This window comes from Hemicordylus capensis, chromosome 2 (genome assembly GCF_027244095.1).
Source record: "Hemicordylus capensis ecotype Gifberg chromosome 2, rHemCap1.1.pri, whole genome shotgun sequence".
NCBI classification, from domain to species: Eukaryota; Metazoa; Chordata; class Lepidosauria; order Squamata; family Cordylidae; genus Hemicordylus; species Hemicordylus capensis.
Window position 1 is genome coordinate 426,488,981 of NC_069658.1, and position 12,745 is coordinate 426,501,725.

The window sequence follows — 12,745 nt, forward strand, 5'->3', positions numbered from 1 at the left end:
GCACTGCAGCAATTTGTGGTGGGAATACTTTTACATTAAATGTGAACTGATATTTGTATTGTGTAATGGAGTACCTCTTAATTGTGCTAACTACTGTTGGTGAGTTTGTGCAAACTGTGATACTTGGCACCGCTCTGATAGCTGAATGGTAATTTTCTGAGGTGTGTGGAACCCTGCACTGTTTTCTTCTTGTTAAGCTTTTCACTCTTAATTTCTGTGTAGTGCAGTCCTCTGCACTCAGAAGTTAGTCCTGTTAAAGGTCAGTGGGACTTGCTCCTGTGTACGTGGGTTTAGGATTGTCAAATTGCTTTTATGAAACTTCATGTGCTGGAAGGCACAAGTCTTTCTTGATGGAAATTCTGTGGAAATTCTCTCTGCCTCTCTCTATTGTGGCTTGGGGTTAGGGACTGTAAAGAGGTTTGGAAGAAGCTGTTCTGAACCCATTTCTGAGCACTTTTACCATGTTTGGGTGGCTGCTGAACATGCAAATTAGAAATGCGGTCTGTTTTATTAGGCCGTTGTTTTTTTTTACTACACAGAGGCTCCCAAAGCAGCACACAACATTGGATTAGAAGCATTGCAATAAAAAGTAAACTAATCAAAATACATATTAAAATGTATTTGGCTGCATTCTGATGTCCAGTGCAAATGGGTGCCAGTGGAAACAGTATTGCTAAGTACCTGGTTTTACCGACAATCGCATCGATATAAACCAAGTGTGAATCAGATGGAAATCTGATTCACACTTGGTTTCTTCTGCATGTGAATAGCCCCTCCTTGCCCATGTGCTGCTGACAGTTGTATAAGAAACATGAACATAATCCCTGCTTTAAGCCACTTGCTCTTGGCTTCTTCTTCTTGGCCCTCCCTAGTAGTAGGGAGGGCCTAGCACTTACTGAGCACTTCTCACATGTTCAAAGTACATCATACTTATGACAGCCTAGGAAGGTGGGGCCAATATTATAATTTTTATCTTACAAATGGGTGCAGGGCTGAGAATGTGCAAGCCACTCTTCTCCAAAATCCAACTAGTGAGTTTATAGCTGAGGTAAAACTTGCACCTCGTTCATGCTCTTAGCCACTGCTCCACACAAGCGCTCTGCTGCTCTTTGGCCATGGCTGTTGGGTGCTGGTGGCAAATGCTGATAACTTGATCCTGTTGCAAAAGGTGTGTGTGTGTACACACATGTGTGCACATGCACACACATCCCCTACATATGGATAAGTTCCTAGGGAGAAATCTTGCATAAGGAGATTGAGACTTTTGTGCATAGCTGTAGGTTACCCACAAGCTTTTGCTTTGCCCTCATGTGGATTGCAGTGAAATTTCCCTCTTTTTCTTCCTACCCTTTGTCTCTCAAAGCCACAGTTTTGGGATCTTCTTGCCACCCACTCGCCCCAGCAGTGCATTTCTTATCCTGGGCGGCACCAGAGGCTGAGGGGGAGCACAAAGGCCTCTTTTATGGATCAGGAGTTTCTCCTTGGACAAAGCTTCCAATTCATTCTTTAGGGAAGGGAGGGCAGCTGGACTTTGGGTGGAGGAAGATGGTCCACCACTTGGAAACTGAGTTTAGGCTGGTGCTGGTGAAGTCACAGTGGTGGGTTTGCGTCTCAGCAGTCTGGATTTTATCTTGAGACCTGGATCTCAAGCTTGCTTGAATTCGGTCTAGAGCCTGCTTGAATTAGGGAACCTTTTATTTCCGTACTTGTTTCACTTGAGTACCTCTCTTGCTTGTAGCTTGGTGCCAACATTTTGATCTTCCTCTGTACCAACATCATTGGCATCTGTACCCACTATCCAGCTGAGGTGTCCCAGCGCCAGGCCTTCCAGGAGACACGTGGCTACATTCAGGCACGGCTGCACCTGCAACGTGAAAACCGTCAGCAGGTGGGGACTGTCAGTATAAAGTTCAGGTTGGGCTGCTGGGTGTGTGGAAGACGGGTAAGGTTGGTAGGATGCAGTTGCACTGGTATGACCATTTAAAGGACCAGCTTTGGTCTCTGCGTTTTTTGGCCTGTTGCTAGGCTGATACTGAAATGACTTTATTCTTCAGGTCTCTAGCAATAATTTCTCCTTTAGATCCCTTCATAGGGCTGATTCAGCTGATACTTCACTGACTGGCCCAGCCACACATTACTAAGATGTCAGTGCCCCATGAATGCATACATCTGTCTCTCTCCACCTACTCCTAGTGTGCCAGGGTACCACTCTAATTGCATGGGGGACAATTTATTCAAGTTGCTGCCCTACATGAGATACAAATAAATAAGGTGCACTGATGTCTTAATTGTGTGTGTTCGTTTATCTGTTTACTTTATTTAAAATATTTATACCCCGCCCCTCCAGTATACTACTGCTCAAGGCGGCTCACAACAATAAAATAGATACAATGTAAAATAAAAGTAATAAAATTAACCAAATTAAGTAAAGAAGTGAAAAGTCAGGCTAAAATCACAATCAGAATTAAGTTTCAAATTAAAAATTGTAAAGCTAAAAATTGAGAACTATAAAAACTAAAGCACCTACCAGATATAACCAAAGATGGAGCATTAACAAGCCTCTTTAAAGAGATGTATGTTTAGTTGGCTTTTTAAAAACACTGAGGGAGGGAGCATGGTGAAGATCTTCAGGGAGGGTATTCCAAAGCCGAGGGGCCACAACTGAAAAGGCCCTGTTTCTAGTCCCCACCAACCAGATCTCTGTTAGTGGCAGGGCCTGAGATGATGAGCGGAGGGCCCTGGCAGGTTGAATGAATGCATTCTGACAGGTTCCCTGGCCCCAAGGCATGTAGAGCTTTAAAGGTCAAGACCAGCACCTTGAATCTAGCCCAGAAGCGGACCAGTAACCAATGAAACTGCCACAGGATGGGTGTGACCCTCATGAAGTGACTTGTGCCCACGAGCATGTGTTGGGCCATTCAGCCCAGTATTGTCTAAACTGACCCATTGCTGAGTGACTGCTAGTGAAGAACAAGTGTTAACAGGGAGCTTATTTGTGAGATTGTTGGAGTAACCTAAAAGGACATGAATAAGTGGCACAATATTAGTACTGAGGCTAGACTATGAGGACTCTGAATATTTGATTAAAAAATCTTGCATTGTGGGAAATTCTAATGGGGCTTTGTCTCTGGGATGGTGGGCAGGAGCGGCTCCTGCTGTCAGTACTGCCCCAGCATGTTGCCATGGAGATGAAGGAGGACATCAACACCAAGAAGGAGGACATGATGTTCCACAAGATCTACATCCAGAAACACGACAATGTCAGGTACTGAACTTTGGGGAGTTGTGGGGTATCTGTGCATGCACATGCAAACTGGAAGTGATTAGGGCCTCAGAGCAGCAGTCAAGCCATGAACCAAAGAACAGTCTACTACAAACATGGAAGAATTAAAATTACAGGATATCTTTTTTGACATTACAAAAACATCAGAATGTTGTCTGATGGGGGGTCAGGTGGTCTTACAGTTTGGGACCAGGTTACCTGAGAGTGCGCCTTGCCCCATATGTTCTGACTCGGACCTTAGGATCTTCCTCAGAGACCCTGCTCCAAGTGCCCCTGCCAAATGAGGTGGGTGGCTGCTAGGGAGAGGGCCTTTTTGCTGATGGCATCCCGTCTATGGAATAGCCTCCCCAGTGAGGCTCACCTGGCATTATCACTTTGTTCTTTTAGATGCCAGGTTAAGACTTTTTTGTTTACTCAGGCTTTTTAAAATTGAGTTTTAAAATGTTTTTTACTGTATTTGTATTTTATATTGGAATTGGTTTCATTTTACGTTATGTGTTTTAATTGGATGATTTTTTATTGTGGTGTGAGCCGCCCAAAGAACATTCATTATGTGGCGGCTAACAAATTAAGTTGCTGTTGGTTGTTATTATGTCAGGTGAGAAAGGGATGCAAAGGTTGTTGGCTGATGGAAAGTTCTTGCATTCACTTTCCTTCTCTCCCCATCCCAACAGCATACTGTTTGCTGACATTGAGGGTTTCACTAGCCTGGCATCCCAGTGCACGGCGCAGGAATTGGTCATGACATTGAATGAGCTCTTTGCACGTTTCGACAAGCTGGCTGCGGTAAGCAGGGAAGAGGGTGCTGAGGGATGTGGGGTGAGCAGAGTAGGCCAGGGAAGAGACCACTTGAACCTGATCTGAGCCTGTGGGGGAAGGTCAGGGAAGAAGAGTTGTACCACCGTCTCCCCCCACCCACCCCAAGATAAGAATGTTTCCTTTCTCCTATGTCTAGTTCTCCCCAAACATTCCATCTTGATTCCCCTGCTTACCAAAGAACACCCCCCACCCCACCCCACCCCTGGCCTACTGTATTCTGCTTTTTGCTCCTGCTGCCTTGGCTGTAGCGTGTACCTCCTTCCCAGCCTCACAGGGCCCACTTAAGCAGCAGCTGGGGTTGCTGCAGGGTTAGGGTTAAACAGTCTGCCTCAAACTCCATAAAGCATGGATTGCAGCTGTGCATCCTTAAATGCCTGAGTATACCTACTGAAGAGCCATGGCCCAGTTGGAGTTCTCTGGTACAAACCCATGACTGTGTAATGGTGCGCACCTGTCATTCACACTTCATGTTTGCAGAGAATGCTGGTGTCCTTAAAATGCAAAAGAGCAGCCTTAATAAATGCACATCTTTTGGTGCTGCTTCCACTTCTTTGTGGGCAAGGTAGGTTCCTCTAGAACAGGGCTGCTCAACTTTGGCCTTCCTGCAGATGTTGGCCTACAACTCCCATAAGCCCTAGCTATTGGTCACTGTGGCTAGGGATTATGGGAACTGTAGTCCAAAAACAGCAGGGGGGGGGGCCTAAATTGCACAGGCCTGCTCTAGAATGTGCACAGCAGTCTACTTTTAAAAGCAAGTAATCTGCTGTCGGAGGTTAATATGTGGGTGGCAGGGAGCCTTGAAGAGAGTGAGAGCTGCTACAGTCCAATCAGGGTTGACATTGCCATAATGTTGACTTTTGTTCACTGGGTTTTTGCAGGAGAATCACTGCCTTCGCATCAAGATCCTAGGTGATTGTTACTACTGCGTCTCAGGGCTGCCGGAGCCACGGGCGGACCATGCCCACTGCTGCGTGGAGATGGGGGTTGACATGATTGAGGCCATTTCGTGAGTGTGAGAGGGGGAGCGACTTGGCTTACGAGGGGTGTGCATGCGCCTTGCGGGGTGTGTGTGTGTGTGTAACATGCTACTCATGCAAGGGCCTCACGCACCAGCACGTGCCATATGCTAGTCACAGCTGTCTTCTTGTGGGATACACAACTTGCATACAATAACATCCCAGGTATGAGATGTGGGACCTACAAGTCCAGAAACCATAAATTACAATGCAGAATATCAAGCTCTTTAGTTCACTGTAAACACAACTAATTATACAAACTGCGCTTGCATAATTTGGTCTATTACACATGCAACGCATTCAGCATCTTCTGGAGTATTAACAGCTTGTTTGGCACAGCACTGCCGGGGATGTGTGCAGCCAAATTCTGGAACTAAATAAATTGTGTGCATTAGAGAACCTTGAAAATCATAGGAAAAGCTAACATTTGTTTTAGTGACCTAGATGATCTAGAAATGTCCTTTCTCCAAAAATGTCCAACCCCAAATCCTCTCACTGTATCAGTGCTGCACTAATGTCAAGTCTTGCATTTGCACAGTGTAATTCTGGAATACGTACATCCCTGGGTATATTACTTGGGTTAGGCCAGCTGCTTTTACCTTTTTCATATAGTAGTGCAATAGTAGAGAGGAAGGAGAAATGAAACCCATGGGACTGTTGTTGAACGGGATTGGACACTTGCTCCAGAGATCAAGATTTGATCCAAATGCTTTCTCCTGGCTGAAACAGGCCCATTGATTGTAAACCAAAAGCTTCTTGGCATAAAAGAGATAAATTTCAGCACTGGTGTAATTTAAATGTGTGGAGATATATACATTTTGTTGTGCGCAGTGCTGCACTGGACTATATTGACTCTTTAAGTTGGCTATAAAACAAGATTGTGGTCCCTGTGATTCTGGCAAAAGATTATTAGGCAACTTTTGAAATGACTACTGGAATCCAAAAAGGGCATTTAGCAGTGCTTCTAAGAGAAACTTCTGCAGAGCATCACCTGTTCCTTCTGATAATTAGTCCCAGATCTGTGCCCGTATTGCTCCTCTGAGATCCACGTATTCCCTTCCTTTCTTGTCTTCAACTACTCTTATCTTTCTCATAACACATTTCAAGTTATTTGGAAAGCCATTTACTAGAACCAGGGTTCCCAACCTTTTAAAAAATGTGTTCAGTGTAGCCTTTCTATAACGCGCGCGCACACACAAACACACACACACACACACACTCTCTCTCTCTCTCTCTCTCTCACACACACACACACACACACACACACACACACACACACACACCCCTACCTAGATTAAGTTAGCAGTCCTCTTGAAAGTAATGGGACAAGTATTTAAGTGGGAGTACTCAATGTTAATTTTTTGAACCCTGTTGGTCAGGCTGAGGGGAGGGGTATGCTGAACTTCAGCATATAGCCAGCCTATCAGGAGTAGAGGAGGAGGGTTTTCACCTTCCTCTCTCCTGTGGCAGACCCATCACTGGTTTCAAGCTGGCCATCCTTTGATGAGGACAAATAGTGTTACTGCAGTGTGGAGAGGCAGGAGGGTTCTGAATGCCCTTGGAAGCCCCTTTACCCCCCCACCCCCGGGATAATAATACCCCCATTGGGAACCCCTGTACTAGAATAAAGTGTGTGCCAAGTGAAATCATGTAAATCGGTGTTGCTTGCTTCATTAAGAGCACAATTTTGATTTTGTTTGAAGCATAGTACATCTGCTCATGCTTATATTGTGTAAGATTCATTATGGATGTACTTTGAGAGTAAAGGATGCCCCAGATGTTCTGTACCTGGAACTTCTATTAAATGACTTTCCCTTTAATCGTGACTACTATGAACAGTCTTCTCAGTGGAGGTCCCTTTACCTGGCGTGGATTCTGGGTCTCTTATGTACTGTGCTGATTCCCAGGCTCTGTGTTGCAGCTGGAGCTTGTCTCTTGGGGCTGCACCATTTTCCTAGCCAAGCTGCTAGTTCCAGTTCCTGCTTCCAGCTCATTTTGTTTCAGTTTTCACTCTCAAAGACCCCAAGGGCTTTCTCATTGCATGGAACTTAGTCAAATGCCTTTTCAGTTGGAGGAAGGATTCTGCCATCTGGGCTGGCCATGCAGAATGCATCCATAGACCTCACAAAATTTCCACCTTTTCCTTTGGCTCTTCGCTTGTCACCTTAACACCAGTAGTTTCTGTGGGGCCAGTTGTATATCTTTTTGAGATGATGGAAAATATCCTTTCTTTTAAAAACAAACAGAAACCTTGTTGTATTTTTGCAAAATCTCTTGCCTAATTCAATAGAATTTAAAATTTGGATGTACATGCAACCCCTCTTATAGAAGCAAACTTATTGTGTGTGGATATCCAAAAAGAGAGGTTTGTGGTGGCATGGGATAACAATGTGCATAATAGTAGGACATACAGTGGTTCCCCCTGCTCCTGCCACCAATGCAGTAGCTGTAGATGTACAGACTGGTCATGAGTACATAACCAGGAACAGCAGAAAATAAGGATATGATTTCATGGATGTGATGAACAATTTATGCATGGGTATTCCTTTTGCAGCCCCAGTATTCTATATTCATCACTGCTCTTTATCGGCCAAAGATTGGATCTATAGTCTTTCCTTGCCCCCTTCATTCACAATATGTTGTGTCCATTTTAGAATGCAAGTCCACTGTCTCCATCCCTCCTCTGGTCCCTCTTTCTTTTCCTCAGTATGACACATACATCAGCTGTCCTCATGTCCTTCACAAGCATTGGGTTTGTATGGAGAGGGAGAAAAAGTGATGCTCATTCCCTTCCCCTGCTTGCAGGCTGGTGCGTGAAGTGACGGGGGTGAACGTGAACATGCGTGTCGGGATCCACAGCGGGCGTGTGCACTGCGGAGTGCTGGGGCTGCGCAAGTGGCAGTTTGACGTCTGGTCCAATGACGTCACCCTGGCCAACCACATGGAGGCTGGTGGCAAAGCTGGGTGAGTTGGGTCTTCATAAGTCTGAGTGAAGCAGGGGGAAGGTCCTGGGGGAGTTGGCAAGAGGTGGGCCCATAATGAAGAATGCATTGGAACTGTTTCTAGTTGCGAGATATGTGGGCAGAGCTGTGGGGTTAAGTTGATTGCCTGGAATAGCACAAAATATTGTGGCTACCTGGTCAGTTGATGATAGAACCACTACAGGTCAGGGGTGGGGGCTGGCTGGCTGGCTTCTTCTCAGGGCTAGAACTGCAGTGATATCTGTGATTCTGTCTTAGGGGAAAAATGAAAAAGGAATGGAAACCAGTGGAGTTAGCCCCTCTGTTGGAGAGAAAGCTTCATGTTGGCTGTTGGAGGCATGTGCTCCAGCAGAAAAATGCCTTTTTAAAACAAAACAAAAACTTGTGGGTAAACAAGAGAAGGACTTCCTGCTGATGTCAAAGGCACTATCGGCTAGATGCCCCCCACAGGAGTGCAGCCACTTCCCCTGCCCCCAAAGGCATGCAGCAGTCCTGAATAATTGGTGGCAGGAATTGCTGTTTTCCAGGTACCCTGATGACTGTTAAACAGTGCCCCCCCCCCCCCAACGTGCTTGCTGGTGCAGTATTCTTTGACTGCTAAACTCACCTTCATGCAACTTTGCTGAGAAAACAGTGTCTGGAGAGGCCCATGTTTTGCATAAGCAGCTTGGTTTGGCTGGAACTTCAGCTTGCTGCTCACATGGGGTTTTATAGGCCGTGCAGTCACTGCCGTAACCAAATGTGACAAAGGTCATCAAAGACTGCTAAGATCCTTCTTTCTCTCACGTAACTATGCTCCTGCCATCTCCTCCCCTGAATCCTCTGCACGGCTTTTCCTGTTGTTGGCTTTGTGTTTCTTATCCTTAGGGTTGACACCCTCTCTCTCCTCTATATCTCCTCTCCCCTTCTTGAACTTCCAGCTCCCTACAAAGTTATCTCCTATAATCTGCCATTGTTTCCACTCTCTCCTGGCCCTCAGCCTTTAACCATGCTGTGCTCTGTTCCTAGAAATGCCTCCCCATCTGATGCCATTCCTCTGAGTCCTTCCTTAAGATCTGCTTCTTCAGCAAACCATTTGCTGATCCACCTTGGCCTTGCCTTCCTTGTATTCCTTCTATTACCTGCCTTACTACTACCTGAGGCTATTCTCACGATGGGGGAAAACCGAGCTAAAGGAGCCTAGCCCGGTTTCCCCCCCTTTGTGAGGGGAAAGCTAGCCCACTAGCTCATGAGGCTAGCCCTCCAAAGAAGCCCTCCCTTTAAATGGGGTTAGCAAAGTGAGTGCTCCACTAACCCCATTTTCCCAATTGTGAGTCGCCACAGCATGGCTCCGTGCCATGGCGACTCTTGAAGAGTCCCCCACCGGGAGGCTAAAATGAGCCTCCCAGTCTCAGGGTCTCCCCAGAATGCCCTGCGTGGGGCATCCTGGGACTTCTGGGGGCTGGGTGGCCCCCCGATACCAGCAGCCCCTACCGGCTCCATGACAGAGATGGTAGTTGTGTGGGCGGCCATTCCAGCCGCCCAGCAACAAGCGATTGCTTGTCTGCGGGGAGCCCGCTCAACCCTTTCTTGTCTATCCAAGCCCTTTTGGCAGGGACTAAATCACTTCTGTGTTGTATGGTATCTTCCACTCTAGTGCATGATGGATACGTGCTTAATGGTTGTAGGGATGAGCGTGGCTTTTTCACATGGCTCAGTGGGTGGAGAGAGGTGCTCTCCATCAGATGACTTGGCTGAGTGACAGAGTTCTGTGACAGGCGGATCCATATCACCCGGGCAACATTGCAATACCTGAATGGGGACTACGAAGTGGAGCCAGGCCATGGAGGTGAGCGCAATGCCTACCTGAAGGAACACAACATCGAGACCTTCTTCATCGTGGGTTGCAGCCAGAAACGTGTAAGTCCCAGGGGAGAGTATTGCAATAAGCTGCTGTAAGGTAGCGGGTAGAGAACCTGAAATCCCATCTGCAGGAGCTGGTTCTGTGCTATGGGCATGGCTTGCAAGAAGGGTGACTTCTCTTGTCTGAAGTTGGAGCAGCTGAGCTGAAGGTTGCTCTTTTTCGTGGCTCTTTTTAAAATATATACCTCCATGATCTGTGCTTTACTTCAACAGAAAGAGGAAAAGGCCCTCTTAGCCAAGCTACAGCGGGCCCAGGCCAATTCCACAGAGGGGTTGGTGCCCCGTTGGGTGCCAGAGCGCTCGTTTCCCCGGACCAAGGACTCCAAGGCCTTCCGACAGATGGTAAGTACCAGCAAGGAGCAAAGAAGGCATACTTTAGGAACATAGGAAGCTGCTTTATACCGAGTCAGATCATTGGTCCATCTAGCTCAGTACTGTCTGCACAGACTGGCAGTGGCTTCTCCAATGTTGCAGGCAGGAGCCTTTCTCAGTCCTATCTTGGACATATCAGGGAGGGAACTTGGAACCTTTTGTATGCAAGCATCCAGGTGGTCCTCCCAGAGCATGGAGGACCACCATGGAGATGGTTCTCTACATCCCCTAAGGATCTTATAGTGTGCTTGCACACACATGCACACACACACACATGTGCACACACACACACACACACACACACACTCCCATTCAAGTGCAAACCAGGGAAAACTCTGCTTAGCAAAGGGCACAATTCATGCTTGCTACCACAAGACCAGCTCTCCTCCCTAGGCCAGGGGCTCTCATACTTTATCTCCCAGAGCATGGAGGACCACCATGGAGGTGGTCCTCTCCATCCCCTAAGGATCTTATAGTGCACGCGCACGCGCGCACATGCGCAGAGTCTCCCATTCAAATGCAAACCAGGACAGACTCTGCTTAGCAAAGGGCACAGTTTATGCTTGCTACCACAAGACCAGCTCTCCTCCCTAGGCCAGGGGTTCTCATACTTGGGTCCACAGATATTAATGGACTATACCTCTCATCACCCCCACCACAATGGCCACCAGTTTCTCTTTTTCTTTGATCGTGCCACAGAGCTTTGGTATAATGTGGTAGATGTAGAGGTTATGCTCTATAATATATTTTTCTGAATTTATGCTTGGAACTCAAAACTAAGAGGCAGAAGTCCTGCAATGGTCTGTTTCCCATGACCACTTAAACATACAATGAGCATGAAGGAAGCCTTGTTTGTTTTGGCTTTCAGTTTCTGGCCATGTGAATCTTCTGACATGTACTAAAGCCTCTCTGTTCCTTGGGTGTGTGCAGTGAAAAGGGTATGCTTGGTTCAACCTAACAGTTGTAATGGAACAAAAGAGAGAATGTCTCAAACTTCTCTAGGCCTCAAGCTATGAAGGGCATTTATAGCACCTTGAATTGTGCTCAGAAGATGATGATGAACCATGTGCTAAAAAGAATTGGCTCTGAATGAGGGGCAGGGGTGGGGTGGGGGCAACTGTGACTCTTGTAAGCCTAACCTTAAAATTCCAATACAGTAAGATTACAGCAATAAAATAGTACACATAATATGCCAGGGTTGCAGTTTATCCCCGTTGGAGCAAATCACATCAGTGAGAGCCAGACTGCTTCGGAGCTTAGCAGCTGAAAAAGCAAACACCGCCACCACCCGTTTTTGTAACTCGCATAGATCTGCCATTAAACAACTAGCTTTAGGTTGAATCTGCTCATGCGGTAGCAGTCCAATTTCCTGAGGTGGAAAAACAATATGCCACTCCCTCCTGCAGTGCATAAAGGGCCAGCCAAAGGCTGCCACCTCCATATTTTTTAAACCCATGGTGCATGCATGCTGCACAGTTCCCACCCCCCTCACTTAGACTGTCTTCCTTCCCTCCCTAGCCTATCACAACTGTCTCTGTCTCTCCTTCCTTACTGCACGTGTGTGTGCACGTTCATATGTGTGTATACACACACACGCACACACACTCCTTGCGAATCCCCTTCTTACCTCACCCAGCAGCAGTGCCAGCTGGGGCTGCCTTCACTCTACCCCATCCTCCTCCTCTGCTCCCGCCCTGGATTTTGAAGAGCTAGGGAAGGGAGAAGGGGGAAGTGTTTTGAGTCAGAGGAGTAGAGTACTGGTCTAGAGCGTCTCCACTCTGCCACCTTCAGTCCACTTCCTTCTGTTCTCCTCACCTACCTCTGCCTTTTTGCAGAGTGGAGGTGAAGGACCATTTTGGAGTGACTCTTGGCAAAGAGCTGCTCCCGTGGTGGTGGGCAGTGGAGGGAGGCAAGGGGGCATTTTGCAGCCCCAATGGTGCCCCCCAAATCTGCTGCCCTCAGTGACTATGTTGCCTCATGGAAGAATTGCCCCTGTACTCATGTACAGTGATTTTTCTAATTCCATGCAGATGACGTTTGTTTGTTTGATTGATTGATTGATTTCATTTCTATACTGCCCTTCCAAAAATGGCTCAGGGCGGTTTACGCAGAGAAATAACATATAACAAATAAGATGGATCCCTGTCCCCAATCTAAAAAGAAACATAAGACAGACACCAGCAACAGTCACTGGAGGTACTGTGCTGGGGATGGATAGGGCCAGTTCCTCTCCCCCTGCTAAATAAACAGAATCACCATGTTAAGAGGTGCCTCTTTGCCAGATGACATATATATACATACTTATTGTGAAAAATCCTCCACTACTCTGGCTCTTCATGAGCCTACTCACATTTTAAGATCTCGAACTCTGT

The 12,745-nt window shown here is 46.8% G+C and overlaps 1 protein-coding gene across 5 annotated transcripts in view; it reads left to right on the forward strand.

Moving 5' to 3' along the window:
* The window catches only part of ADCY6 (adenylate cyclase 6), a 69,830-nt gene that overhangs the window by 29,674 nt on the left and 27,411 nt on the right, over positions 1-12,745 (forward strand). For all 5 annotated transcript variants that reach the window (XM_053303288.1, XM_053303285.1, XM_053303284.1 and 2 more), the window contains exons 4-10: positions 1,739-1,888; positions 3,144-3,265; positions 3,958-4,069; positions 4,981-5,108; positions 7,924-8,082; positions 9,857-9,998; positions 10,215-10,343. In XM_053303288.1, the coding sequence (XP_053159263.1) occupies positions 1,739-1,888; positions 3,144-3,265; positions 3,958-4,069; positions 4,981-5,108; positions 7,924-8,082; positions 9,857-9,998; positions 10,215-10,343 (942 nt within the window). The remainder of the gene's footprint in view (positions 1-1,738; positions 1,889-3,143; positions 3,266-3,957; positions 4,070-4,980; positions 5,109-7,923; positions 8,083-9,856; positions 9,999-10,214; positions 10,344-12,745) is intronic.